Genomic DNA, 26,791 nt, shown 5'->3' on the forward strand with positions numbered 1-26,791 from the left:
TTTAACTGGTAATTGCGCGGTCATGCAATGTTGTACCCAAACAAAATTTGCGTCCTTTTCTTCCGACAAATAGAGCTTTCTTTTGATGGTATTTGATTGCCTCTGCGATTTTTATTTTTTGCGATATAAACGTAAAAAGACCGCAAATTTTGAAAAAAAATGATATTTTCTACTTTTTGTTATTAGAAAAATCCAATAAACTCAATTTTAGTCATACATTTAGGCCAAAATGTATTCAGCCACATGTCTTTGGTAAAAAAAAAGTCAATAATTGTATATTTATTGGTTTGCGCAAAAGTTGTCACATCTACAAACTAAGGTACGTTTTCTGCAATTTACGCAGCTTTTAGTTTACGACTGCCTATCTCATTTCTTGAGGTGCTAAAATGGCAGGGCAGTACAAAACCCCCCCAAATGACCCCATTTTGGAAAGTAGACCCCCTAAGGAAATTGATAAGAGGCATGTTGAGCCCATTGAATATTTTATTTTTTTGCCTCAAGCGATTGAATAATGACAAAAAAAAAAATTTTTTTTTTTTTTTACACAAAGTTGTCACTAAATGATATATTGCTCACACATGCTATGGGCGTATGTGAAATAACACCCCAAAATAAATTCTGCTGCTTCTCCTGAGTACGGGGATACCACATATGTGGGACTTTTTGGGAGCCTAGCCGCGTACGGGGCCCCGAAAACCAAGCACCGCCTTCAGGCTTTCTAAGGGCGTAAATTTTTGAGTTCACTTCTCACTACCTATTACAGTTTTGAAGGCCATAAAATGCCAAGATGGCACAAAACCCCCACAAATGACCCCATTTTAGAAAGTAGACACCCCAAGCTATTTGCTGAGAGGCATGTTGAGTCCATGGAATATTTTATATTTTGCCACAAGTTGCGGGAAAATTACAAACTTTTTTTTTTTTTTTTTCACAAAGTTGTCACTAAATGATATATTGCTCACGCATGCCATGGGCATATGTGAAATGACACCCCAAAATAAATTCTGCTGCTTCTCCTGAGTACGGGGATACCACATATGTGGGACTTTTTGGGAGCCTAGCCGCGTACGGGGCCCCGAAAACCAAGCACCGCCTTCAGGCTTTCTAAGGGCGTTACAGTTTTGAAGGCCATAAAATGCCAAGATGGCACAAACCCCCCCCAAATGACCCCATTTTGGAAAGTAGACACCCCTAAATTTAGGGGTACACTAGTGAGACTAGGTAATAAATGGCGGGTGCCCTGAAACTATAAAAAAATAACTAACCAACCAGCGTCACCTGTAACAGTTATATGGTGATCACTGGTGAAAGGGTTAACTAGGGGGCAATCAGGGGGCTTTATGCGGTAGTATATGGGGGTCCCTGGCGCTATAAAAAGCTGCGGCGAACCTAAATACCTACCTGCCTAACTAGCGTCACCTGTGACACTAATACAGCGATCAGAAAAACGATCGCTTATTAGGCTGGGTTCACACTGGAGCGATGCGGGAACGCCACGAATGCGCGGCGGGTTCCCGCATCGCATGCCTCCCGGCGGCAGTTCACACTGCCCTATGCGAACTGCTGGGAGTGTCAGTGAAATGTTAATGACACCCCCAGATCAGTTCGCATATCGCAGTGCGATCTGCAAACTCGGATCGCATGGTGTGAACACCCATGCGATCCGATTCTGCTGCGGGCCAAAAAAAGGGTCCCGTGCGAATTTGCGGCGGGTGCGGCGAATGGCTGAACTCGAATCGCACAGAGATCGGATGTGATTTGCAGTGCGGTGCGAATCACATCCGTTCTCATAAACCGCTGCAATGTGAACCCAGCCTTAGTGACACTGGCGACGGGGGGTGATCACGGGGTTAAACCTTTATTGGGGGGGTTAGGGGGGTACCTTAGAACTAAAGGGGGCTAACCCTAACTGCCCTAACAGTTATTAGTCACAAATGACACCCGCCGGGTGATCAGGGGGTTAAACCTTTATTAGGTAATAAATGGCGGGTGCCCTGAAACTATAAAAAATAACTAACCAACCAGCGTCACCTGTAACAGTTATATGGTGATCACTGGTGAAAGGGTTAACTAGGGGGCAATCAGGGGGGTTTATGCGGTAGTATATGGGGGTCCCTGGCGCTATAAAAAGCTGCGGCGAACCTAAATACCTACCTGCCTAACTAGCGTCACCTGTGACACTAATACAGCGATCAGAAAAACGATCGCTTATTAGGCTGGGTTCACACTGGAGCGATGCGGGAACGCCACGAATGCGCGGCGGGTTCCCGCATCGCATGCCTCCCGGCGGCAGTTCACACTGCCCTATGCGAACTGCTGGGAGTGTCAGTGAAATGTTACTGACACCCCCAGATCAGTTCGCATATCGCAGTGCGATCTGCAAACTCGGATCGCATGGTGTGAACACCCATGCGATCCGATTCTGCTGCGGGCCAAAAAAAGGGTCCCGTGCGAATTTGCGGTGGGTGCGGCGGGTGTGGCGGGTGCGGCGAATGGCTGAACTCGAATCGCACAGAGATCGGATGTGATTTGCACTGCAGTGCGGTGCGAATCACATTCGTTCTCATAAACCGCTGCAATGTGAACCCAGCCTTAGTGACACTGGCGACGGGGGGTGATCACGGGGTTAAACCTTTATTGGGGGGGTTAGGGGGGTACATTAGAACTAAAGGGGGCTAACTCTAACTGCCCTAACAGTTATTACAGTCACAAATGACACCAATGCAAAAAAAAAAAAAAAATATGACATTGGTGTCACTGTGACTGGGGGGGCAGGGGTAATTGGGGGGGTGATCGGGGGGTAAAGGGGGGGTGTGAGTGCGCCTGGCATGTTCTACTGTGTGTGTAGAGTGTTGGTGCAACTCACCGATCCGCTCTCCTCCGTGTCGGAACGAAAAATACCGACACGGAGGAGAGAATACATCACTTCCTCTCCTGTGTTTACATTACAGGAGAGGAAGTGATGTCACGGGGGATTCCTATTCGTCGGGAGCGATCGCGAGGGGGTGGCCATGAACGAATCGAATGGCCGTCCCCTCGTCCGGGATCGCTCCCGCACGAATACCAACCGCCGCAGGCACCGGGCGGGGGCCCGATCGGGCCCCCGACCCGCGGGAGGCAAGGGACGTACATGTACGCCAATATGCCTGCCCGTGCCATGCTATCGACGTACATCGTCGTGCGGCGGTCGGCAACTGGTTAAAGAAGAAATTTTGTCCTGGATTAAGACCCTTTGCCATCCTGCAGGACAAGCTTACCCGATTTGAAAAAAATCTGGGACCCATGATCACCTGACGGGACAGCCTCGTCAGATCTGAGGCTAGTCTTATAGTGCCTTAGGAGTGGCTTACTGCCCTTCTCCCTTTCCCATTTCTTCCTCCCCTACTTATATATTTTCTACTTATTAACCCTTTGGGTAGTTTGGAGAGCAGCATGGGCCCCACTCCCAGTTTGAGGGCTGTGTACATAAACACAAAGACCAGCTACCGTGATTGAGCAATGGCTGAGATGAGACCCCCCCTGTCTTCAATGGGAGCGTCTTCCAGCCATGCAGCTCCTCTTTGGAGGATGTCTCCTCTGCTCTCCTTTAGCGACCATTCGTTTATGTCAGAAAAGTACTACTGCATAAAATTTGTATTTTACAAAAGGTCAATTTAGCCTTTAACACGTTCCGGACCAGCCGCCGCAGTTATACCGCAGCAGGTTAGCTCCCCTGCGTGAGCCGCCGTAGGTGTACGTTGGCTCTTTAAGACATCCCTGGTAGTGCGCGCCCAAAGCGTGTCCCCGGATCCTATGCGAGTGCCGGTTGGCGCGATGACCAGGCACCCACGATTGCTCGTTACAGAACAAGAACGGGGATGTGTCTAATATACACACACACAGGTTCTCTCAGGGGAGACGAGACAGATCGTGTATTCATACTAAGTATGAACACGATCTCTTCCCCTAGTCAGACCCCCACCCCCCAGTTAGAACACAGTTAACCCCTTTATCTCTCCCCAGTGTTAACCCCCTTCCCTACTAGTGACATCTATACCGTAATCAGTAGGGGTGTTTATTTTAATCATCAAATCGATGCATCGGGATTCAACCATCCATGATGCTCTAGCTTTAAGAAATCGATTGAGGATGACGTCATCCTCGCGCTATGCCGCCGCACCATGCCCTGCCTGAGTGGAGCCGAAAGCAGCCAGTTTTCAAGCAGTGTTTTCCCACCTCCCGCTGACATCATCCCCCTGTGTCGTGAGGAGAGCAGGCCTTCCATCAATCCCCTTCCCTCATCCAACCCCCTCTCCAGTGAGTAATTCCAGTGCTGAGTGTGCTCTGCTGTGTTCAAATCATTCACCAGAAATGATTTGAACACAGCAGAGCACACTCAGCACTGGAATTACTTTGAATACACAAAAGATTTTTCAGATTTATATATTGCACATTTTATTTTTTGGGCGGAGGGGGGTATTTATTTTAGCGAAATGTAAAAAAAAAAAAAAAATTAAAAAAAAAAAAAAAAAAAAAAATTGTTTTTTTCCCCAAAATTGGCACTCTGTGTTTATAGCACAAAAAATAAAAACCGGAGGGTGATCAAAGTAGGAAGTCAATTTTGTTTGAGAGCCACGTCGCATAACCGCTCAATTGTCAGTTAAATTGAACCGCAAAAAGTGCTCTGGTCTTTGGCCTGCAAAATTCTAACAAATATAAAAAGCATAGTTATCAGTACATGGGCTACCGTTACAATTTAGACTACCATTCACCCATGAAGGGTGGCCTTGAGTTTAGGTCTACATTTATGCACCCTATCCAATCAGAGTGCTTACCAGACATATCCAGAAAGAGGGTGGTAATAGGAGACACGCTGGTGTTTTTGTTCCACCCCCCGCCAGCCTATAGATACCCGCAAATAAAAACATGTGGACAGGTATGTAAAAAAAAAAGTGTTGCAAATCGCCTCGAATGCTGAAGGAAGACAATTTGAGGGCCATAATTTATGACCTATTCTGAACTGAGGAGCTATAAGGCATTTAAAATTAGTCACCTATGAGGGTCCGGTGCGCCCTCGTTCAGTTTCAGCCCCAATTTTTGGCTGAACTGGACCTGAAAATGGACCAAAAGACACACAACCCAGTGCAAATTTTGCACCGGAGTAGCAGCGGAGATATGTGACTCTGCTCCATAGAAATCTCACAATCTCCTACTATTGTGAATTGGGGAACCCGCATCCAATTCGCACTAGTGTGAACCAGCCTCAGAAACAGCAACACACCCCGTGACCAGACCAATTTTCAGCTTTCAGTGCTCACTTAGAATGACAATTACTCAGTCATGCAACACTGTACCCAAATGATTTTGTCTTTTTTTTTATACAAAATAGAGCTTTCTTTTGGTGGTATTTGATCATCTCTGGATTTATTTTTTGCGCTATAAAATGACAAAAGACCGAAAACGTAAAAAAAAAAAAAAAATTTGTGGATATTATTTGGTCTTTGTGAAAGTTAGAGAGTCTACAAGCTGTGGTGCCAGTCATAAAAAATTGATCACACTTGAAGTACTGGCGGCCCATCATTCCTTGTGAACCTAACACGCTAGGAAAGTACAAATACCCCCCAAATGACTAATGACATGTGACAGCGATGACAGATGGCACTGACGTACTGTACACCAATTCCCCCCTTTATTTTTTCACTCACAAGCTGTAGCCATTCGCTCTCCCTCAAACGCTGTCTCTGTGTGAATAGATAGAACCGGCGAGGAGAGATGCTCTCATATGTTTTACATATGGAGGTCAGCTCTCATTGGACACTTAGCACGATCTGATTGGCTGTGTCCAAGGGACACGGCTAACACAGAACTTCCCCGATGCACGCCGGCACACATTGGGGAAGTAAACAGGACCACGTCCAGGGACGCCCTCCCGGCAATTGGAGTCCGCAATGTAGCTGTCTTTCGGCTATAGCATGCACACCTAGTGGTTAAAAAGGTCTATATACAAAAGGGTTTTAAGAAATAAGCAAACAAACCAAACACAAAAAAGAAACATTTTCTCGGCCATACTATGTACAAAGACGTCTTTTTCTTTCCACATGTTCTCTTTATGCCCTGTTCACACAAGAATGTGCAGATTTTTTTCTGCGCAGGAATCTAACGTGTATGCAGCTTTCTAGGTGGTGAAAAAAAAAAAAAAAAAAAAAAAAGGGGGGACGTGACATGGTGGTGTTAACAGGGCACATAAAAGACGTGCATGGAACCTGATGTCAATGTGCATAAAAACTCACTGAGCATGGGTTCACAATACCACGATGTGGAAACCAGCGCAAATCCAGTGCCAGTTCCCACATCACATCTCACACTGCCCACTGTTGGTGTCAATTAGAGGTTGACCGATATGGGTTTTTCTCTGGCCGATGCCGATATTTAGAAATCATGGCGGCCGATAGCCGATATATGATGCCGATTTTTTTGGACCGATATGTTAGGCCGATTTTATTTTATTTATTTATTTTTTTCCTTTTTTATTTTTTTTTTTAATCCCCCTTGATCTAACACACCTTTCCCACTGGGGCGTTTTTCAGGCGCTTTTGGGCTAAAAATAGCGCCTGTAAAGTGCCTGCAAAATGGCTCCCCTGCAGTTTGTGTGAAAGACAGAGCGCTTTCACACTGAGGCGATGCTCTGGCAGGATCTTAAAAAAAAGTCCTGCAAGCAGCACGTTTGGAGTGGTGTCTACCGCTCCTCCACCACTCCTGCCCATTGATATGAATGGGCACCACTGCCGAAGCGCATGCAATGCGATTTGGCAGCAGTGCTTCATGGGCGCATTTAACCTCTTCCTTGGCCGCTAGCTGGGTTATAGGTGCCCCACTAGCAGCCAAATAGCACCACTAAAATGATGGTAAAGAGCCGCTAAAACTTGCGTTTTACCATCAACACCTGCCCGCTCCAGTGTGAAAGCAGTCTTCATAAGTGATACAGAAAATTTCTTACATTTAAACATTAAAAAAAAAAACCTCCAATCAGTTTACTTGTATGTATGATTTAGATTTAAAAAACAAAACAAAAAAAAAAAACCTATATATTAAATAAAAACAGGTAGTCAAAACTTTTGGACGAAAAAAAAAAAAAAAAAAAAAAAATGGGCTAACTTTACTGTTTTTATTTTATTTTTTAAATAGTGTATTTTTTTCCCCAAATCCCCATATTCCCTAGGATCTCTGCTAAAAAATTATATATAATTTTTGGAGGGGTCTAAGTGATTTTCTGGCAGAAAATACTGGATTTTTACTTGTAAGCAACAAGTGTCAGAAAAGATTTAGTCTTTAAATGGTTAAACTGAGAACTATACACACTGAGTCGAGTTCATTCATCAAGTGTAAACATTGTATCTTTCTGTTCTTTTCTTGGCAGCCTGCCCAGAGAGGAGGAAAGACGTTTCTATGACGACTCAGGCAACTTACACTGACATCTATTACAGAAGTCATTTCAAAGTCCCACTGTAGTTCTAAATCGGCTTTTTATCAGCACAATCGGCCGATGCCGATTAATTAAAAAACGGCAAATATCGGCCGACCTCTAGTGTCAATAGTTAACGACACCCCCAGATTAGTTTGCAGTGCAAACTGCGATTTCGGACAAAAATATTGCATGGGTGGACCCATGCAATCCAATTCCAGTGCAAAAAAAAAAAAAAAGAAGGGGCCTAATACAATCAAGGCTAGGTTTACATAATGTGGGGGTGTGCAAGTTGATCACGTGTTCCCACACCAAAAGAATGCTCCTTTGAAAAAATATTTGCACCCCCCAAGAGATCATTACTAAACAAATAGCACACATTACATATAGTTAGACACATCAAACTCCTTGACCGCCCCAGATGTTGACCCCCTTCTAGCCAGTGTCATTAGTACAGTGACAGCACAGTGTCATTGGTGAATTAATGTCTGTGGCAGTTAGTCAGTTCCCCCCAGTGTCAGATTGGCCGCCACATTATCGCAGTCCTGTTAGAAGTCACAAATTGCCACCATTAGTGTAATAATAATTAATTATAAAAAAAATAAAAAATTATTATATATACATATACACACACGCCATAGGTTGTTTGGGGTTCTGGGCATTTCCATTTGTCTGCTAGCAAAAATGTCTGTCAGTCTAAAGATCAGTTTTTAGACCGAGTCCCAGAAAGGGCAGATAAGGGGGCATGTCCAGAATATATGTAGCAATGAACTGTCTGATTGTTGACAGCGGCAACAAGTGGGGGAGACAGAAGGCTAATAAATCTTATGTAAGAGCGTAGGAACTCTCTATCAACATGACAGGACCTTATACTCAGTTATATACTTATTTTTTTTTTTTTTTTTTTTCCACAACCTGAATAAAAATAACCCCCCCCCACACACACACACACACACGTCCATCTAATTCAACCATTAAAAAAAAATACAAAATATCATACAATCCCATATACTCCACCTCCTTGAATCTACTCACAATTGAGGATTGATGGAATGTTTTTTTTTTTTTAACAGATGTAGGCCCGATGCAGAAGTACACCAATAATTTTAAATATACCGCCTCATATGCACAAGACCCAAAAGTTAGCAGATTGAGATTTCCAATTTAGCAAGCTGCATGCTTGTTCCAGCTTACTCACACCAACGAGGTCAGCAATGTCTGCCTCTATTTTCCTCAATACAGAGTTACTTAAAAAGGGTTGTAAAGGAATTTTTTTTTTTTTAAACAATAAACATGTTATACTTACCTCCACTGTGCAGCTCGTTTTGCAGAGTGGCCCCAAACCTGGTCTTCTGGGATCCCTCTGCGGCTGTCTCGGCTCCCTTGCATGATGTGGAGTGCTTGCGGGCACGCTGCCGTGGTACAGCCGGTGGCTATAGCCACCAGCTGTATCACTCATCCTGGCCCCCTGCGCCATGTCATTGGATGTGATTGACAGCAACGTGAGCCAATGGCTGTGCTGCTTTCAATCCATCCACTGTAACCAATCAGGGGCCAGGCTGATCGGCAAAGAGGATGTCGGGGATGAGCGTGGGACTTGAGGTGTCAGGTAAGTATAATTTGGGGGGCCAATATTGTCAGATGTTTTTTCATCTTAATGCATAGAATGCATTAAGGTGAAATAACTTACCTTTACAACCCCTTTAAAAGGTCACAGAATTGGTACAGCATCAGTGTACAAGGAGCCCAAACAGGAGACCAGTTTTCAACTTCTTTTTATTCATATTTTAAAAACTAAAAAAAAAAACTTTACAAAAAAAAAAAAAAAATGATATATATATTTTCCCTGTACATCTACAGGGTAGAAAAAAAGTCATGCACTGTTTCCTCAAACTTACTTGCTGGGTGATGGGGGCTTGGCTTGGAGCAAGCAGACCTATATCCAAGGAATCGCCATCAAAAAGGTCGTTAGGGCTGATGCCACACTCGCTCAGAGCAGCAAGTAACAAATCCTGATTTGGATCCATCATCTTGAAAATAAAGTGTTAAAGTCACACATAAGACCCCAAACACTGGATTTCAGCACACATGCATAATTAGAGCATTTACATTTAGACAAAAGGGGGAGGAGGAGCCCCCCTTAAGAAAAAAAAAAAAAAAAAAAAAAAAAAAAAGTGTCAACCTCTGGGATTTGCCCTAAGACAAAACAGAGGACAGGCACTACCAATTCCTAAAATAACCATCTCAAATAAAACCAAAACACCAGCCAACGTCAATGACTGAAAGGCCACAGACAAAATTGTATGCTAAAACTGTTTCTGGCAGAAAGGGCACTATACAGTTATATGATGCAAAAAACGACCTGATATGCACCACACATTTTGTAAAACTGACACTTGAAATGTAAAAGTGAAAATACACACCACACATGTAAATGACTAAGGCCCCATTCACACCTGAGTGTTTTGACATGTTTATGACAACACTCAATTAAAACTTCATTTAAAATTGCCCCTGTTCACATTCTATTGCTTGTAGCGGGTTGCCTGTCACGAGAAGTACAGGAGCTTCTTTTTGAGTAGGTTCATGCATACTTAGTCCCATGGAATTCAATGGGTTTGCCTGAATATGCATGATTCAAGCGATTATATGCATTTCTCTGCCTCACAACTAGACTTCTCCTCCTGTCTTGTCTGAAGCTCACAAAATACATGTACACAAGCAATAAAACAAAAAGATAAGCTGCCCAAAATACAATATTCGCTATACTCAGGTGTGAATGCAGCTTACAAATTTGTTACATATTTCTACAATTTAGGCCTCATGCACACTCTGGATATGTTCATAGCTGCTCCTAGGGGTGTTTAGTGTTTATTTTCCCTCACTCTAAATGCTCCTGCATGTTAGCCCATGTACACATAGGCAATTAACAGTTTAAAGGCAGGGGGAAAAAAAAAAAAAAAAAAAAAAAAAAACGACCACTGCCAGGGCATCTAGAGGAGCAGCATAAGTAAAAGAAAAAAGAAAAAAAACTTGACACATGGAAACAGGTCATTCATACAATTCAGTGCATCAGTGTTATTCCATTTCAAAGGCCAGAACAAGTAATCGCTCTTTCTAGAGAAATTAATGTCCAAACGCTTGACACAGCGAAATAAATTAAGCGCCAAACTATTTCTCTGCCAAAATGCAGTTTCCGGGAGCAAAGGTGTCTAGCGGAGAGAGACATCCAGTGTGCATGAAGTCTTAGTTCACACTGCTGCGACTTGAGTTCAAAGTTGCACCCCATTAACTGCAATGGAACCCTTCGAATCGATGTGGTTCAAGTTGCAGTGGCTTTGAAAGAGGTTCCTGAACTACTTTGGGGCGCCTTCATCACAACTTGCATTGACTTCCACCAAAGTCGCGTGACTTTTCCAGCGTGGCAATACGAGTATTATGGTCAGCAGCATACTCAATTACCTTTTAGGAAAATATACTAAAGAAACAGCTCCAACAAATTAAAGAGCCTGCTGCCTGTGACTACATCTCTATGATGGACAGTATTTACTAAACAGGCGATCTGAAGCCTGCTTTGTCAGCATGGCACAAAACACGTTACTGCTAAAAAGTGAAGCCCAGCAGAAGAAGTCGCCTGTGTGACACTGAAGAATAGAAGGGAAGCCATCCTCACACCTGCAATGTAAAGGTCAGCAGTGGGACACGAGCCCGGACCTCCCCAGCCTTTCTCCTACCACGTGTTCACAACATAAACTTCCGGGTTGGGCCGGGATGACTAATGCCGAGTCCTGCGAGTCCGGGGCACCATGTGCGGGGGGTGGTAGAGGGCAGAGTCCAGCGGCGTACTTGTTTGTGCTCGGTCAAGGCAGAACACGTGTAGCTGTGTCAGGGCTCCCCTAGCTGTGGTTACAGTGACTGGGGAAAAGTACCTTGGGCCGGACATAGAGGCGAGAAAGTGATAGTGGTGAGGACCTGAGTCAGTGAGGGGACTGGGCCTGCGAAAGGGGAGTTGGGGCTATGAAGGGAGCTACGGCCGGGGGAGGTGAGAGGGATTTGGGGCGGTGAAAGGAGCTACGGCCGGGGGAGGTGAGAGGAGCTACGGCCGGGGGAGGTGAGAGGAGCTACGGCCGGGGGAGGTGAGAGGGAGTTGGGGCGGTGAAGGGAGCTGGGGAGCTCAGGTAGTGAAGGACAGAGGGGAGAACAGCACAGCCGGTGATCGTACTGGGAGCGGCCAATGACACAGGGCTAATGTCGGTGTAGCAGGCCTCACTCCGCGCACTCAGGTCGCCTCTCCTCAGACCAGTCAGCACAGCCGGGAATAAGTCGATCTCACCAGGCCTGAGGGGGGGCCTCAGCAAGCCCAGTATTATGAGGCGTCCCGTTCCTAGATGGATACCTCCCCCACCACCTGTACACACTTACATTGTCGGTCCCAGGAACACTCTTTACTCGGGCGCCGTGTCGCCTCAGTACCGCTGCTGTCGCTCCGTAGCCACCGCCGCTTTCTACCTCACAGCCGCCATCTTTACCGGGGAAACACCACAGCGCAGCACCACGTGACCCGCACAGGCCTCGGCCTCTCCACCCGCCCCCCACTCAGCGACCGCTGCGCAGCTCTTCCCGCCCGGCCGGCTCCTTTCCTGCCGCTTCCACCTCAGACACAGACCTTCGCCGGGAACCCGCCGCACGCTTCTACCAATTCTCATTATAATTCTTGTTTTGTTAGGTAACACCAAGCAGGAGGCAGTTGGGATCACGTGATGCACCTAGGCGCCGCCTTGGTGGAAGTGACGTTGGTGGGCGGTCGGGCGGCGGGGCTTGTCGTCATGAGGACACCATTTTGGGACGGTCGTGTCAACAGCAGTTTGGTGCATCATGTGATAGCAGTGCGTGTGTTAGAGGCTGGCTGGGCCGTCCCTAAGGTCGTGCTGGGGAAAGTTGCACAGCAACGATGTTTTTTCTATGGCTGGAAAGTTCTTGGCGTCTGTTCATGTTTCATTTTATCTGGGGAAGATGGCTGACAGAAATTCTTATCAGTTTTATGGGACATAGCTCCCAACTGTCCCTGATTTGGAGCAATGGGGCTTATTTACAAAAGGAAAATCCAGTTTGCGTTACAAGTACACGTGGAAGTGCAGTCACTCTAAATCTGAGGGGTAGATCTGAAATGAGGGGAAGCTCTGCTGATTTTATCATCCAAATGTGCAAGCTAAAATGCTGTTTTTTATTTTCCCTGCATGTCCCCCTCGGATCTACAGCGACTTTACTTCCGAGTGCGCTTGTAGTGCAAAGTGGATTTGCCTTTAGTAAATAACCCCTAATGTCTCGCTGTCCCTCATTTTGGTCCGATCTGTATAGATGTATATAAAATGCACTTTTTATCTATCAAAAAGTGTTTTCCAGTGCTAAACCTTTCATCTGATTTCTAAATTGCTGCATTTGTAAATTCCAAAAGCCATTGAAAAGGAATAGTGGTAAAAAAATAAAAAAGCACTTGTGGGTTTAACCAATCTTGTTTTTGTTTTTTGTTTTTGTACAATTCTCCTTTAAAGGGGCGTAGGGAAAATAAACTGCACTTGAAAACAAATTAAAATAAAGTGAATAAATAAATAATTATACTAAATTAATCAACAGGCTGCAGCTCAAAGCCAGATACACATACAAAAAAGCACAAGAAAAACTGGAGAGCTGTGCCAGCTAAAATAGTTACTGGAAGGATTGTAAACAATTGTTTTGTGCAATCATAAAATCCACAAGGAAAAAAAATTATAACCAATTTCTTCATATACTCATACTGTCCACATCAGTTACATATGACTTCTATATGATGACCATTAATTTGCAAGATTGGAAAAAAAAGGGGTTACAAAAGGAAATAATAATTAAACAAAGTCCACTCTGGTTAATCTTGTTGAGACTCCACGGTGATTCCACACATAAAAAGTGAACAGATGCCCGACCACTAAGCTATAAATGTACTTTCCAGACGGCAAAGCGTAAGGAGCATTTAAATATGACTCATCCGCATCCTTAGACTTAGGCCAGGAACTAGGAATCACCCTAGGACCTCTAAACGTCACTTAAATATCCAAGACTTCGCACTCCAAGCATCAGCTAGGTATTTAGAATTAAGAAATTATTGCACTTACAAGAAAACTTGCATCAATCGCATGGATAAGACGAAACAAAAAGCCAGGCGGCGTTTATCGGGAGCCCGTTCTCCCCTTGTTCTTTTTATTCTTAATAAAATGTATAAACGGTTTTACACTATAGGCGGCTTCCCTTCTTTTTGAGTCACTATTAGTGGAAATACCTAGCTGATGCTCGGAGTGCGAAGTCTTGGATATCTAAGTGACGTTTAGAGGTCCTGTCCCAGGGTGATTCCTAGTTCCTGGCCTAAGGATGCTGATGAGTCATATTTAAATGCTCCTTACGCTTTGCCTTCTGGTAAGCGCATTTATATCTTGGTGGTCTGGCATCTGTTCATTTTTTATGTGTGGAATCACTGTGGTGTCTCAACAAGATTAACCAGAGTGGACTTTGTTTAATTATTATTTCCCTTTGTAACCCCTTTTTTCCAATCTTGCAAGTGAATGGTCATCATATAGAAGTCATATTTAACTGAAGTGGCAAGGGGTGTGTCCTATAACTGCATACTTTTGCTGATAGGTGTCCCTCATTCCCATCTCAAAAAGTTGGGAGGTATGTAGTTAGTTCATAATGAGGTGTGAAAGGTGCTTGATAGGCAGTCTGGAGGGAGCCTGGTGTCATTCTGCCTGTGTGGCAGAGACTGCCCCCCTCGGGGAAATTTATTGATGCAGTTGCAAATTGGGCTGTGTGTCTCCTTCAGCAAAGTCTGTGTAACAGGTTTACAGACTTATTCGCATGTATTCCTCTCCAACCAATTGCAACAATTTACAATGTTCTGAGACAGATTTCTTACTTTAGATAGGACTGATTGTTATTCTAAACCGATGCAGAATTAAAGAGTTAAGCTGAACTTGTATGATTTCAAACCCACCCTCAATGTGAACCTGGGCTTTCTGCCTGAAAACGATACGCTCAGGTCTGAAAGCGGAGTTAAAGCCGTTTTGGTTGTTTATTAACAACTTACCGACTGCCACGCTCGGATATTCATCGGCAACAATGACAGCAGTGTGCAAATGGGCGTACCTGTACATCCCCTTTCATTTGCGGGGCTAGTGGACTCGGTGTCACGGAGCAGCAGAACGGGGCGATGCGTATGTAAACAAGGCATTTCCCTGTTCTAACTAGCGACATGACGGGGATCTACTGATCTACTGCTCCCTGTCATTGGGAGCAGTGATCGCTGTCATGTCAGTGGTAGCCCACCCCCCCCCCCCCCACAGTTAGAATCACTCCTTAGGACACACTTAACCCCTTGATCGCCCCCTATTGTTTAACCCCTTCCCCGTCAGTGTCATTTACACAGTAATCATTGGATTTTTATAGCAATGATCGCTGTATAAATGGCAATGGTCCCAAAATAGTGTCAAAATTGTCCGCCATAATGTCGCAGTCACGATAAAAATTGCACATCGCCGCCATTACTAATAAAAAAAAATGTATTATAAAAACGCCATAAATCTATCCCCTATTTTGTAGACGCTATAACTTTTGCGCAAACCAATCAATGTACGCTTATTGTCTTTTTTTTTTTTTTTTACCAAAAATATGTAGAGGAATACATATCGTCCTCAAAAATTAGTTTTTATATATATATATATATATAAATATATATTTAAAATTGTCAGTCTTTGTTTATAGCGCAAAAATTAAAAACCACACAGATGATAAAATACCACCAAAAGAAAGCTCTATTTGTGGGGAAAAAATTGTGTTAATTTTGTTTTGATGTAACGTCGCACAACCGCGCAATTGTCAGTTAAAGCGACACCGTGCCAAATAGCAAAAAAGTGCTCTGGTCAGAAAGAAAGTAAATCCAGCCCGGAAGGATTTGCCCACTAATGACCAGGCCATTTTCGCTTTTTTCGCATTTTTCGCTTTAACTGACAATTGCGCGGTCGTGCGACGTTGTACCCAAACAAAATTTACATCCTTTTTTCCCCCCCACAAATAGAGATTTCTTTTGGTGGTATTTGCTCATCTCTGCAGTTTTTATTTTTTGTGCTATAAACAAAAAAAAGCGACAATTTTGAAAAAAAAAAACAATATTTTTTACTTTACTTTGCTATAATAAATATCCCTCGAAAAAATGTAAAAAAACAAAATTATTCATCAGTTTAGGCCGATCCGATATATATTCTACATTTTTTTGGTAAATAAAAATTGCAATAAGCGTATATTGATTGGTTTGCGCAAACGTTATAGCGTCTACAGAATAGGTAATAGATTTATCACATTTTTATAATTTTTTTATTTTCTATTTTTTTAGTAATGGCAACAATCTCAGATTTTTAGCAAGGCTGCGACATTGTGGAAGAAAAATCGGACACCTTTGACAGTTTTTTTGGAACCACTGACATTTATACAGCGATCAGTGCTATAAAAATGCACTGATTACTGTGTAAATGTCCCTGGCAGGAGAGAGATTTGTGTATTTACACACACAAATCCTCGTTTTGGCTCTCGTGCCTGTGATTGCAGTGAGTGAGTGCACTTGCTATGGCCCTTAAAGGAGCCGTTGTACGGGTACGGCGATTTCCGCAGCAGTGCCACTTTCCCCCTGTATATCGGCATGAGCCAATCGTCAAGTGGTTAAGACTTTTTCTAAACACACACTCACCTGTCCCACAGCCCAGTGATGTGGCCGCCTGAACCCTTAGTTCTCTCCCCGCCTCTCCCCAGCGCTGGCATCACTAGTGTGGGCACCCAGCTGTGACAGCTTGCAGGTTCACAGTTGGCGCGCATGCGTGTCCTGAATGGCTGGGCAATCTTCTGGGACCTGTGATGTGTCCCAGAAGTTTGCATGGAGGGAGGGGGAAAGGAGAAGTGGGAGCTAGGCACCCCCCCCCCAAAAAAAAGGACATGCCAAGTGTGGCATGTCGGAGTCAGGAGTCCCTAAAGAGGAAGTAAACTCTGTTGGGTTTTTCTTCCTTTTTTTTTTCCTGCAAAGTAAAGGCACAATGTGCTAGTATGTGACGCTTGCAAATGAAGCCCTCATCCCCACTGCAGGCCGCATCCATCTTCACCCATTCCTCTCTTTCTCCCTGCAAAGCCTGCAAATTAAAAGCATAAAAGCATAAATTAAAAGCATAATGCATTGCCGCGCCGGAGCCACGTGACGTCACTCCCGCGCATGAGAGCCGTCAGTAACGGCATACGTTGGGGAAGGAACAGCACAGAGGTCCGTTTCTTTACAGCACATGCGCCGATTACATCATCGGCGCACTACAAGTGAAATATCTCCTAAACGGCGCACGTTTAGGAGATATTTCCACTACCTATAGGTAAGCCTTATTCTAGGCTTACCTATAGTTAAAAGTCTGGAGGGAGGGTTTACAACCACTTTAAAGTGGAACATCCACTTTTGGGTGGAACTCTGCTTTAACACTAAAATCTCTACATCTACATACATCCACGATCTAACACTGACCTATCTAACCCTGTAAAGAAGAAATCAGTATACATACCTTTTTTGAAGCCAATCCGACCCAAACCCACACTGAGCTGTCAGCTGTGGCTTTGCTGTGGAGGTGGGTGTAGAGGACACAGCTGACAACAGAAGCCCCATAGTAACTCTGTAGGTGATGTCACTTCCCATTAATTTCCTAGGCATTCTCAGCTGTGTCCTCTGCAGAGCTTCCGCCGCTGAAGAACAGCTTCAAAAAAGGTATGTATACTGATTTCTTCTTTACCGGGTTAGATAAGTTTGTGTTAGATCGTGGATGCCTGTAGATGTTGAGATTTTAGTGTTAGCGCATTAAGGTGAAAAACCTTTTGTAGTGCAACAACCCCCCAGAGCCTCCCTTTACTTACCCGAACCCAGTCGTTCCAGAGACGGGGACGAGCAGAGCAGCTCTAGTTGCTGGCTCGTGTCCTCATTGGCTGGATTGATAGCAGCAGGAACATTGGCTCCGACTGCTGTCAAACAAAGCCAGTGACCCGGTGGGTGGCGCAGAGTCCTGCTGTCTCTGTCAATGGACACAGCAGCAGGACTCGGGAGCATGTCCGTACGAGTGCCCCCAGGGAATGCGGGTCTCCATGGGGGCACTCGAGAAAAGGAGGAGCCAGCAGCACCGCTGGGGTACCCCAGAAGAGGAGGATTGGGGGCTCCTCTGTGCAAAATCCTTGCACAGAGGAGGTGAGTATGACATGTTTGTTATTTAGAAAAAAATGAACCTTTACAACCCCTTTAAAGAGAAACTTGAAGTGGGAGTAAACTCCCATGGACAATATTTACCTATAGGTAAGTCTATAGTAGAGCTGCACAATTCTGGTGTCAGGTCACCTTGAGGCGAGGTGACAGATGCACACCGTAGGGATCAGGAGTGCACCACAAGGTTGTGGACCCTACGGCTGACTGCTGCAGACGGGGGTCAGATCCCACTGGGGTAAGAGCGTAAGATTCCCTGGGCCAGCAGGTGTTCACCAGCGCCTCTAGTGGTGAGGATGGCCTTGGCTGCAACTGGCTCCAGGTCGCGACCCCCAGGGTCCCCCAGCTCACACCCACAGTAGGCAAAAGGAGGATAGGGATTGTGAGGGACAAAGCCAAGGTCGGGGCCACAAGCAGATAGGAATAGTCAGGGACACGCCAAAAGGTCAGGATCACAGGCAAACAGGGATAGTCAAGGACACGCCAAAGTCGGTAACGGAACAACAGAAGAGCACACGGCAGGTAACAGGACGCTAACACACAAAGAAATACGCAATGGTTGATCAGCACTGTTGGCTTGCAGTGCACAGGTTAATATAAGGTTCCCTAATAGGGCCTGGGGTGGAGCCATGCTTAGAGGAGAGGTTATAAAAACCACCAGGTAGAAGTGGCTGGCCTCTTAGTCTGAACACATGAGGGGAGGTAAGCAAACAGGAAGATCACTGCATAACCATGACATCTGGCTAAAATGAAAATCGCAATTTTTTTGCTTAGACGATAGATCAAGATTCTTGCAGTGTAAAATATTGCAGCAATTGACATTTTATTCCCTAGGGTCTCTGCTAATATATATAATGTTTGGGGGTTCCAAGTAATTTTCTAACAAAAAATATTGATTTTACCTTAAAAAACAAGTGTCAGAAAAAGATTTAGACTTTAAGTGGTTAAACTTCCTGAATTTACATGTTTAAAAACTTGGCAGACTGACTGGATTTTCTTCTTTACACACAGAAGTTTCCCTTTGATCTAAGAAGGAAGTTAGTTACAATGTTTTATTTTCATTTTAAAAACTTGGCAGACTGCCCAGATGTTTTCTTTTGACAGCTGAGAGAGCAGATATGTGGCTCCACTTGTTATATGAAAGAATGGGCAAACTCTGCAATAGAGATAGTCAGAGGGGTTGAATTGAGATTTTTTAACGATTAATTGTGCAGCTCTAGTCTATAGTAAGGCTTAACTATAGGAACAGTAAATATCTATCTCCTAAACGTGCAACGTTTAGGCGACATCTACGTGTGCAGCCGCTGGTGACGTCACTGGCGAATGCACTCTGGAGGAACGGCATACCGTGCAGTTCCTTCAGAGCCCTGTGCCATAAACAGCAGTCTGTTTGCCAAGTCTGAGTCTGCCAACCCAAAAGGAAGACTGGGTGATGATGGAAGCCCCGTGCATTGGAAGGCTTCATTTTAAGGTAAGTTTCCCATAATGTGCTAGTATGTGATGCATACTAGCACATTATAACTGCCTTGCAGGTTTCAATTAAAAAAAACAGACGGCTTACTACTGCTTTAAGGCCAAATTTCAACAAAAATGGGAAGTTCCGCTCTTTTTCCTTTCCCCTCCTTTGCCATATTTGGATTGTTTTTTTTTCCGGAGAGCACGTACCTAGTTTTGCCAAGTACCTGCTTCCACTTGCCCAGGCAATCTGAGTAGAAGTTGTGCCACGTGCCCCCCCTCCCCCTCTATGGCTGCAACCTACAGAGACACGTCATAGGTCCCAGGAGGCTGTCAGACCACTCAGAGGGTGCAGTGGGATTCAGGTTGTGAAGCCACAAGGAGTCACAGCTGCCTTACAACAGTTAAAATGTCAATGCCAGGGACCTGAAGACCGGCAAACAACCAGCCTGGATGAGGACAGCGAGGGATTCTTTGGCAGGTGAATATCTGTTTCATAAAAGTCACAACTAAAGTTATTGTAGCTGCTGGTTTAATTTGTTTAGAACCTGGCTGAAGCTCCTCAAGGATAAGTTCACTTTTATAAAAATAAATGCACTTTTTTTTTTGTGGGTAAAAAATGTGCATTTGCTATTTTTTGTGTTTTCATAGGAACCTGGAAAGCATTGCACCCACAATCAGCAGGGCTGCTACAGACTGTCACTTTAAGCTGCATGCCCGTGCATTGCACTGGCAGGCAGTTTCACATTGACAGGAAGAATCAATGAATAGTGATGGACGAACTTCCGACGGGACGTTTCGCGAATGCGAACCATAACGTTCGCGGCGGGCCCCATTGACTTCAATGGGAGGCGAACTTTACAAACCTACAGGTCATATTTGCAGCCACAAAATAATTACTAGCTGTGCAAACATAGTCCCACCACATGGCCAATGACATAACACATGTATGAGGTGAATCTGGGATTGACAACTACAAGCATTCTTTTTTTATATGTGAAATTGTGACAATTCAGGACTGTGGAGCGCATGAAGGCAATGGAGGAGAGGGAAGGTCAGGGTAGGCAAAGAAGAGGGTGCAGGAGATGATCACCAGCACCGTGATATAGAGCACTGACACCTGCACCGTGATAGAGTCATCTGACACCAGCACCGTAATAGAGAGCACTGACATCAGCAGCGTGACAAACAGCAATGACACCTGCACCGTGATAGAGTGATCTGACACCAGCACCGTGATAGAGAACACTGACATCAGCAGCGTGACATACAGCAATGACACCTGCACCGTGATAGAGTGATCTGACACCAGCACCAGGATAGAGAGCACTGACATTAGCAGCGTGACATACAGCAATGACACCTGCACCATGATAGAGTGATCTGACACCAGCACCGTGATAGAGAGCACTGACATCAGCAGCGTGACATACAGCAATAACACCTGCACCGTGATAGAGTGATCTGACACCAGCACCGTGATAGAGAGCACTGAGATCAGCAGCGTGACATAAAGCACTGACACCAGCACCGTGATATACAGCACTGACACCAGCACCGTGATATACAGCACTGACACCTGCACCGTAAGCAGCCCCAGGAGGAAGTCAGCATAGCACAGGGATGGTGGGAGCCCCTCATAATGAGCATAGCACAGGGATGGTGGGAGCCTCTCATAATATGCACAGCAGAGGTACAGCCCCAGGAGTAAGTCAGCATAGCACAGGGATGGTGGGAGCCCCTCATAATAAGCAGCCCCAGGAGGAAGTCAGCACAGCACAGGGATGGTGGGAGCCCCTCATAATATGCACAGCAGAGGTACAGCCCCAGGAGTAAGTCAGCATAGCACAGGGATGGTGGGAGCCCCTCATAATAAGCAGCCCCAGGAGGAAGTCAGCACAGCACAGGGATGGTGGGAGCCCCTCATAATGAGCATAGCACAGGGATGGTGGGAGCCCCTCATAATATGCACAGCAGAGGTACAGCCCCAGGAGGAAGTCAGCACAGCACAGGGATGGTGGGAGCCCCTCATAATAAGCAGCCCCAGGAGGAAGTCAGCACAGCACAGGGATGGTGGGAGCCCCTCATAATAAGCAGCCCCAGAAGAAATATGACACCGCTCAACCTCTTCAAACAGGAGGGTACGGGCATATAGTACGGTGTGCTTTTTTTGTACAAGGAAGTGAGCTAAATGAAGAAAAAAGGTCTGTGTGCTCGATTAAAAAAATCGTTTATAGACATATACATGGTCTACTGGTCACATGTGTTGAATTCCTCCGAGATCCATGCCTCATTCATTTTTAGAAATGTGAGGTAGTTAACACTGTCGTGAGCTAGGCGAGTACGCTTATCGGTCACCATCCCCCCTGCTGCGCTGAACGTCCTTTCGGACAGGACACTGGACGAGGGGCAAACCAACAGTTCGATTGCAAATTGGGCAAGCTCTGGCCAGAGGTCAAGCCTGCCCACCCAGTAGTCCAGGGGTTCATCACTCCTCAAAGCGTCCACATCGGCTGTTAACCCGATGTAGTCGGAGACCTGACGGTCTAGGCGTTCCCTGATGCTGGATCCGGATGACACCTGTCGATGGGTCGGCTGAAAGAATGACCTCATATCAGAAGTCCCCAACACATCTTCAAACCGGCCTCTTCTTGCAGGCGCTGTTGGATTGGTATCCGCAACTCCTTCTCTGGGAGTGGGAATTGCTCCTCTGCCAGCGCACGCAAAAGCAGAATGCAGCATTTCTCGAAGCAAGGCCTGGAAGTGCTCCATTCTGACAGCCCTCTGTGACGGCGGTAACATTTCCGCCATTTTGTGTTTGTACCGGGGGTCTAAGTACGTTGCCACCCAGTACTGGTCCTTAACCCTTATGCTTTTTATACGGGGGTCCCTATTAAAACACTGGAGCATGAAGGCCCCCATTTGCACTAAACTGGAAACGTGTGGTGGCCTGGCTCCTGCTCATCATCCAGGATAATGTCGTCCTCTTCATTCTCCTCTCCCCATCCACGCACAACAACAGGGATCCCAGAAAGGTTTAAAGCATGCTCTTCTTGCTCCTCCTCATCCGCCCCGGCACCATCCTCCTCTGACTCCTCTTCAGACTCCTGTTGTTCACTTGTGTCAGATAGAGTAGCCCCCCCTGGGAATTCATCCAGCATTGCGACTTTCTCATCTTCCCGCTCCTGCTCCTCCACAGCTTGATCAATGACACGACGCAATGCATGCTCCATAAAGAAGGCATAAGGTACCATGTCACTGATGGCGCCATGGCTGCGACTGACCAGTTTGGTGATCTCCTCAAATGGCCGCAGAAGTCTGCATGCGTCGCGCATGAGCAGCCACTGGCGCGGTGAAAAAAAAACCAGCTCCCCAGAACCTGTTCTGCCGCAGAGTTCATACAGGTAGATGTTAACTGCACGTTTCTGCTGGAGCAGCCTATCAAGCATATAGAAAGTTGAGTTCCATCGCGTCGGGCAATCGCAAATAAGACGTCTGACCGGCAGATTGTGTCACCGCTGAATGTCAGCAAGGCGAGCCATGGCCGTGTAAGATCTTCTGAAATGGGCCGAGATTTTCCTTGCCTGCCGCAAGATGTCCTGGACCCCAGGGTATTTGACAACGAATCGCTGCACGACCAAGATTAAGACGTGTGCCATGCATGGCACGTGCGTAATTTTGCCCTGTTTCAATGCGCTAAGCAGATTGGCACCGTTGTCACACACCACTTTACCAACTGTCAAATTGAGCGGTGTTAGCCACTGATCTGCCTGTGAACGCAAAGCTGAAAGGAGTGCCGGGCCAGTGTGGCTCTTGGCTTCCAGGCACAACAGACGCAGCATGGCATGGCAACGTCTCACCTGGCATGTTGAATAGGTTCTGGGGAGCTTGGGCGGCGCAGCGGAAGAGACGCTAGCAGCGGAAAAGGAGGAGTCAGCCGAGGAGGAGAGGGAGGAGGATGGAGGAGGAGAAGAAGAGCCAGGCCTGCATGCAATCCGTGGCGGTAAAACCAAATCTACACGGGTGCCACGGGTTACATGCTTGACGGCCGTCAGAAGGTTCACCCAGTGGGCAGTAAAAGTGATATACCTTCCCTGCCCGTGTTTGCTAGACCACGTGTCTGTGGTCAGATGTATCTTGGCACCGACACTGTGTGCCAGAGATACATTCACTTGCCATTGAACATGGCCATATAGCTCTGGGATGCCCTTCTGTGAGAAATACTTCCTTCCTGGGACCTTCCATTGTGGTGTTCCAATGGCCACAAATTTTCGAAAAGGCCTCCGAGTCCACCAGTTTATATGGCAGTAGTTGGCGGGCTATCAGTTCTGACAAGCCAGCCATCAACCTATGGGCAAGAGGGTTATCCGGCGTCATCATTTTTTTACGCTCGAACATTAGGCCCACGGAAGACTGCCTTTTTGCAGAAAAACGTGAGCTTGGCGTGATGGAAGGTGGAGTGGAGGACAATTGTGAGGAGAGAGGAGAAGGAGAAGTAGAAGACGAGGCTGGACGGTGAGAGCCTGGAGTGTGGCTTTGTGTGTTCCGTTGCTCCCACTGGGCTCGGTGATGGCAGCTCATGTGCCTTCTTAAGGCGGTCATCCCTAGGTGAGTGTTGGGCTTACCGCGACTAATGCGTTGACTGCAAAGATTGCAGATGGCAACACTATTGTCAGCAGCGGACACGTTAAAAAAAGCCCACACTGCGGAGCCATGTGCCGGCGTCCTGGGAACGCCAGATGTGACCGTACATGGTCGATGACTCGCTCCTGATACATTAGCAGTCTGCTTTGTCCCTCCTGTGCAATGTAAGTTATTCCTGCTTCTCCTCCCTATCTGCTGGTTCATATCTCCCTCTGAACTACCCTCCTCTTCCTCTCTTGTGGGCACCCACGTGACATCACTAGACACGTCATCATCGATGTCACCTTCCCCACCGCTATAATTAGAGATCTTGGAGTAGGCAGCAACACCTGTGACCAACCTCCTCCTTGGGCTGATCTGGGTACTGTCGTCAGACTGCTGAGTGGCGGTGGTTGCTACCTCCTCTTCCTGATCCAATGCCAAGAGTGTCTGCGCATCAGAAATGTCTTGATATGGATCGGAAAATAATTCCTGTGACTCAAGTGGAAGGTATGTGGTGGTGGTGGTGGTGGTAGTGTCTTTGGGGGTGCACATAGCAGAGAGTGAAGAAGAGGGTGAAGATCGAGAGGATGAGGAGGGTGCAGAAGAGTAAGGCTGAGTGAGCCACTCAACCAATTCTGGTGCTTCCTTTGACGTAATCGCACGCACCTTCTGCAGTTTCCCACTTTGGCTCAAGCCTGTTGCTCCTGCCCTACCCCTACCACCCCTGCGGAAGGGCCTGCCTCTTCCTCTGCCTGTCATTTTTTATTTTCAATAATTTTTATTGAAGATTTGCATCAGAACAGAAAAGATAAACAATCCTCAATACATTTCAACAAGATAACTCAACCCATACATAGGCAGAGCCAAGCTAGACATACATGGATCTAGACCAGAGTAGAACATAACCAACCTATAAAGCCATCTAGAGGTACATTGATAAAACAGTGGTATTAATTAGAACCCATAACAACAAGTTCAGTCTCCTTGGTGGAGAATGACTAGTCCAAGCACACGAGCCATAGAGCCCCTGGTGCCCCAAACGGGATCAAGCTGCAGACCAAGGGCTAGGCCCGCCCGCCAAGACCAGAACTCTCCCCACCCCTCCTTACCAAGTTTAGTTGCCTGAGATGCCCAAAGATATCCTGGGTCAAAAACCATCCCAGAACATCGCTGCCATCTCTAATAGGACCCCTTGTGGGGCCCATCTCAAACCACCAAGGGAGGTGAAGAAGAAGAGAAGAGAAAAAAAACGTGTGAAAAGGAAAAAAAAAAAAAAAAAGGGGGGGGAAAGGGGGAGAGGAGAAGAGGAGACAAAGTAAAGTGCTGAATCAAATGTTACCTGCCCTAGAAGACAAAGTACCGGGCCGCACTCCTGGAATAAGAGAAATATTACACAGCGTCGCCCATGGTTCCCAGATCATCCGGAATCTCTCCGTTTTGTCATTCCACTTAGCCACTACTTGTTCTTGCACCATAATCCATGTTACCTTAGATCTGAACATCCTATAGGAAATCGTGTGTTTCTTCCAGGCCTTAGCAATTGTGAGTTTAGCGCCAAGAAAAACAAAAAACACCAATTGCTGTAAATGTTTAGATAGAGCTGGGATGAAAATATTCAGTAAGGCTAAACTGGGGTTTGGTAGTAAGGTAGTCCCCGTAATGGAACTAACCGTACGAAACACTTTCCGCCAAAAGGAGCGGATGCGTGGGCAGGACCACCAGACATGAAACATATCTCCTCCCAGTTCACAACCTCTGAAGCACATTGGCGAGGAACCCGGAAAAAATTTTGCCAGCCTGGAAGGAACGTAGTACCATCTAAACAGGACTTTGATACCTGCCTCAATTAGAGAAACATTAAGTATACCTTTGTGAGCTCTTATCGAGGCCCCAAACCACTGTTTCGACTCCCAAGAGCCGCCCAAGTCTGCTTCCCATGCGAGAGCATAAGAGGGCTTGTTGTCCTTCCCCATCAGAGCCGCGTAAATCAGGGAGATACCCCCCCTCTGGTCCATGGTCTGCGCACACCATTGCTCATATTGTGTTATAAAAGGAGGAAGAGGTTTGGAAGTCCAAATGGAATTCAAATAGTGTGAGATTTGTGTAAATCTGAATATTTCCGAGTCGGGCATATCTAGTTTCTTTTTGCAATGTGATAAAGAAAGCGGGCCAGAAGGGGAAAAGAAGTGTCCGATTCTGTATAACCCCTTATTCGTCCACCATTTAAAGGCTTCTATATTTTCCCCCGGGGGAAAATCCCCATTATGAAAAATGTGTGTTAGCGGCTTCAGTGGGGAGATTAACGAGTCCCGTTTGAATAGGTTGGAGCTAAGCGCCAATGAATGCGAGAGGGTGGGAGCCAGAATCGCTGGTCTGCGTTTGGGGCTACAACCCATCAGGAAATCTATTGTGTGGTGGGGAATAGATTGCCGTTCCATCAATAACCAGTCCGGTTTTACGGAACCCGAGAAAGCCATTGATATCTGGGCCAGTTGTGCCGCTTGATAATAACCCCACAAATTGGGAAGACCCAACCCCCCTTGAGATTTCAATCGGTAGAGTGTGGCTGAGGAGCACCTATAACCTTTCTTCCCCCAGACAAATCTCACGATGTCCGTTTGTATTTTGTCAAGGAATGTTTTGGGGACTGGAATTGGGAGTGAACGGAACAAGTACAATAAACGCGGCAGAAGTGTCATTTTTACCGCATTAATCCTACCCAGCCAGGAGATGCCACAACCTGACCAGCGAACTAAATCCTCTTTGCATTTTTGCGCCATGTAGGGATAGTTAGCTTTGAATAATGTGTGTATATCGGAAGTGAGTTTGATTCCCAAATAAGGGAGCTGTGATTGTGCCCATGAGAAAGTAAAGTTATTTGAGAGTTGTGATAGCATATCTGTGGATAACGTAATATTCAGGGCTAAAGATTTCTCCATATTGACCCGGAGTCCCGAAATCTTACTAAAATC

General features: G+C 45.9%; 1 protein-coding gene across 4 annotated transcripts in view; it reads right to left on the bottom strand.

Annotated features, from left to right (window-relative positions):
• Positions 1-12,228, bottom strand: part of SBNO1 (strawberry notch homolog 1) — a 95,140-nt gene extending 82,912 nt beyond the window's left edge. For all 4 annotated transcript variants that reach the window (XM_077461916.1, XM_077461914.1, XM_077461913.1 and 1 more), the window contains exons 1-2: positions 11,864-12,228; positions 9,340-9,471 (exon numbers count right to left, since the gene is read on the bottom strand). In XM_077461916.1, coding sequence (XP_077318042.1) covers positions 9,340-9,471 — 132 coding nt within the window. In that variant the 5' untranslated portion in view covers positions 11,864-12,228. The remainder of the gene's footprint in view (positions 1-9,339; positions 9,472-11,863) is intronic.
• Positions 12,229-26,791: the final 14,563 nt, after the last annotated feature.

The sequence above is a fragment of the Lithobates pipiens genome, unplaced genomic scaffold (genome assembly GCF_037356315.1).
Source record: "Lithobates pipiens isolate NorthernLeopardFrog02 unplaced genomic scaffold, aLitPip1_a1.2 Scaffold_3, whole genome shotgun sequence".
Classification (NCBI taxonomy): Eukaryota; Metazoa; Chordata; class Amphibia; order Anura; family Ranidae; genus Lithobates; species Lithobates pipiens.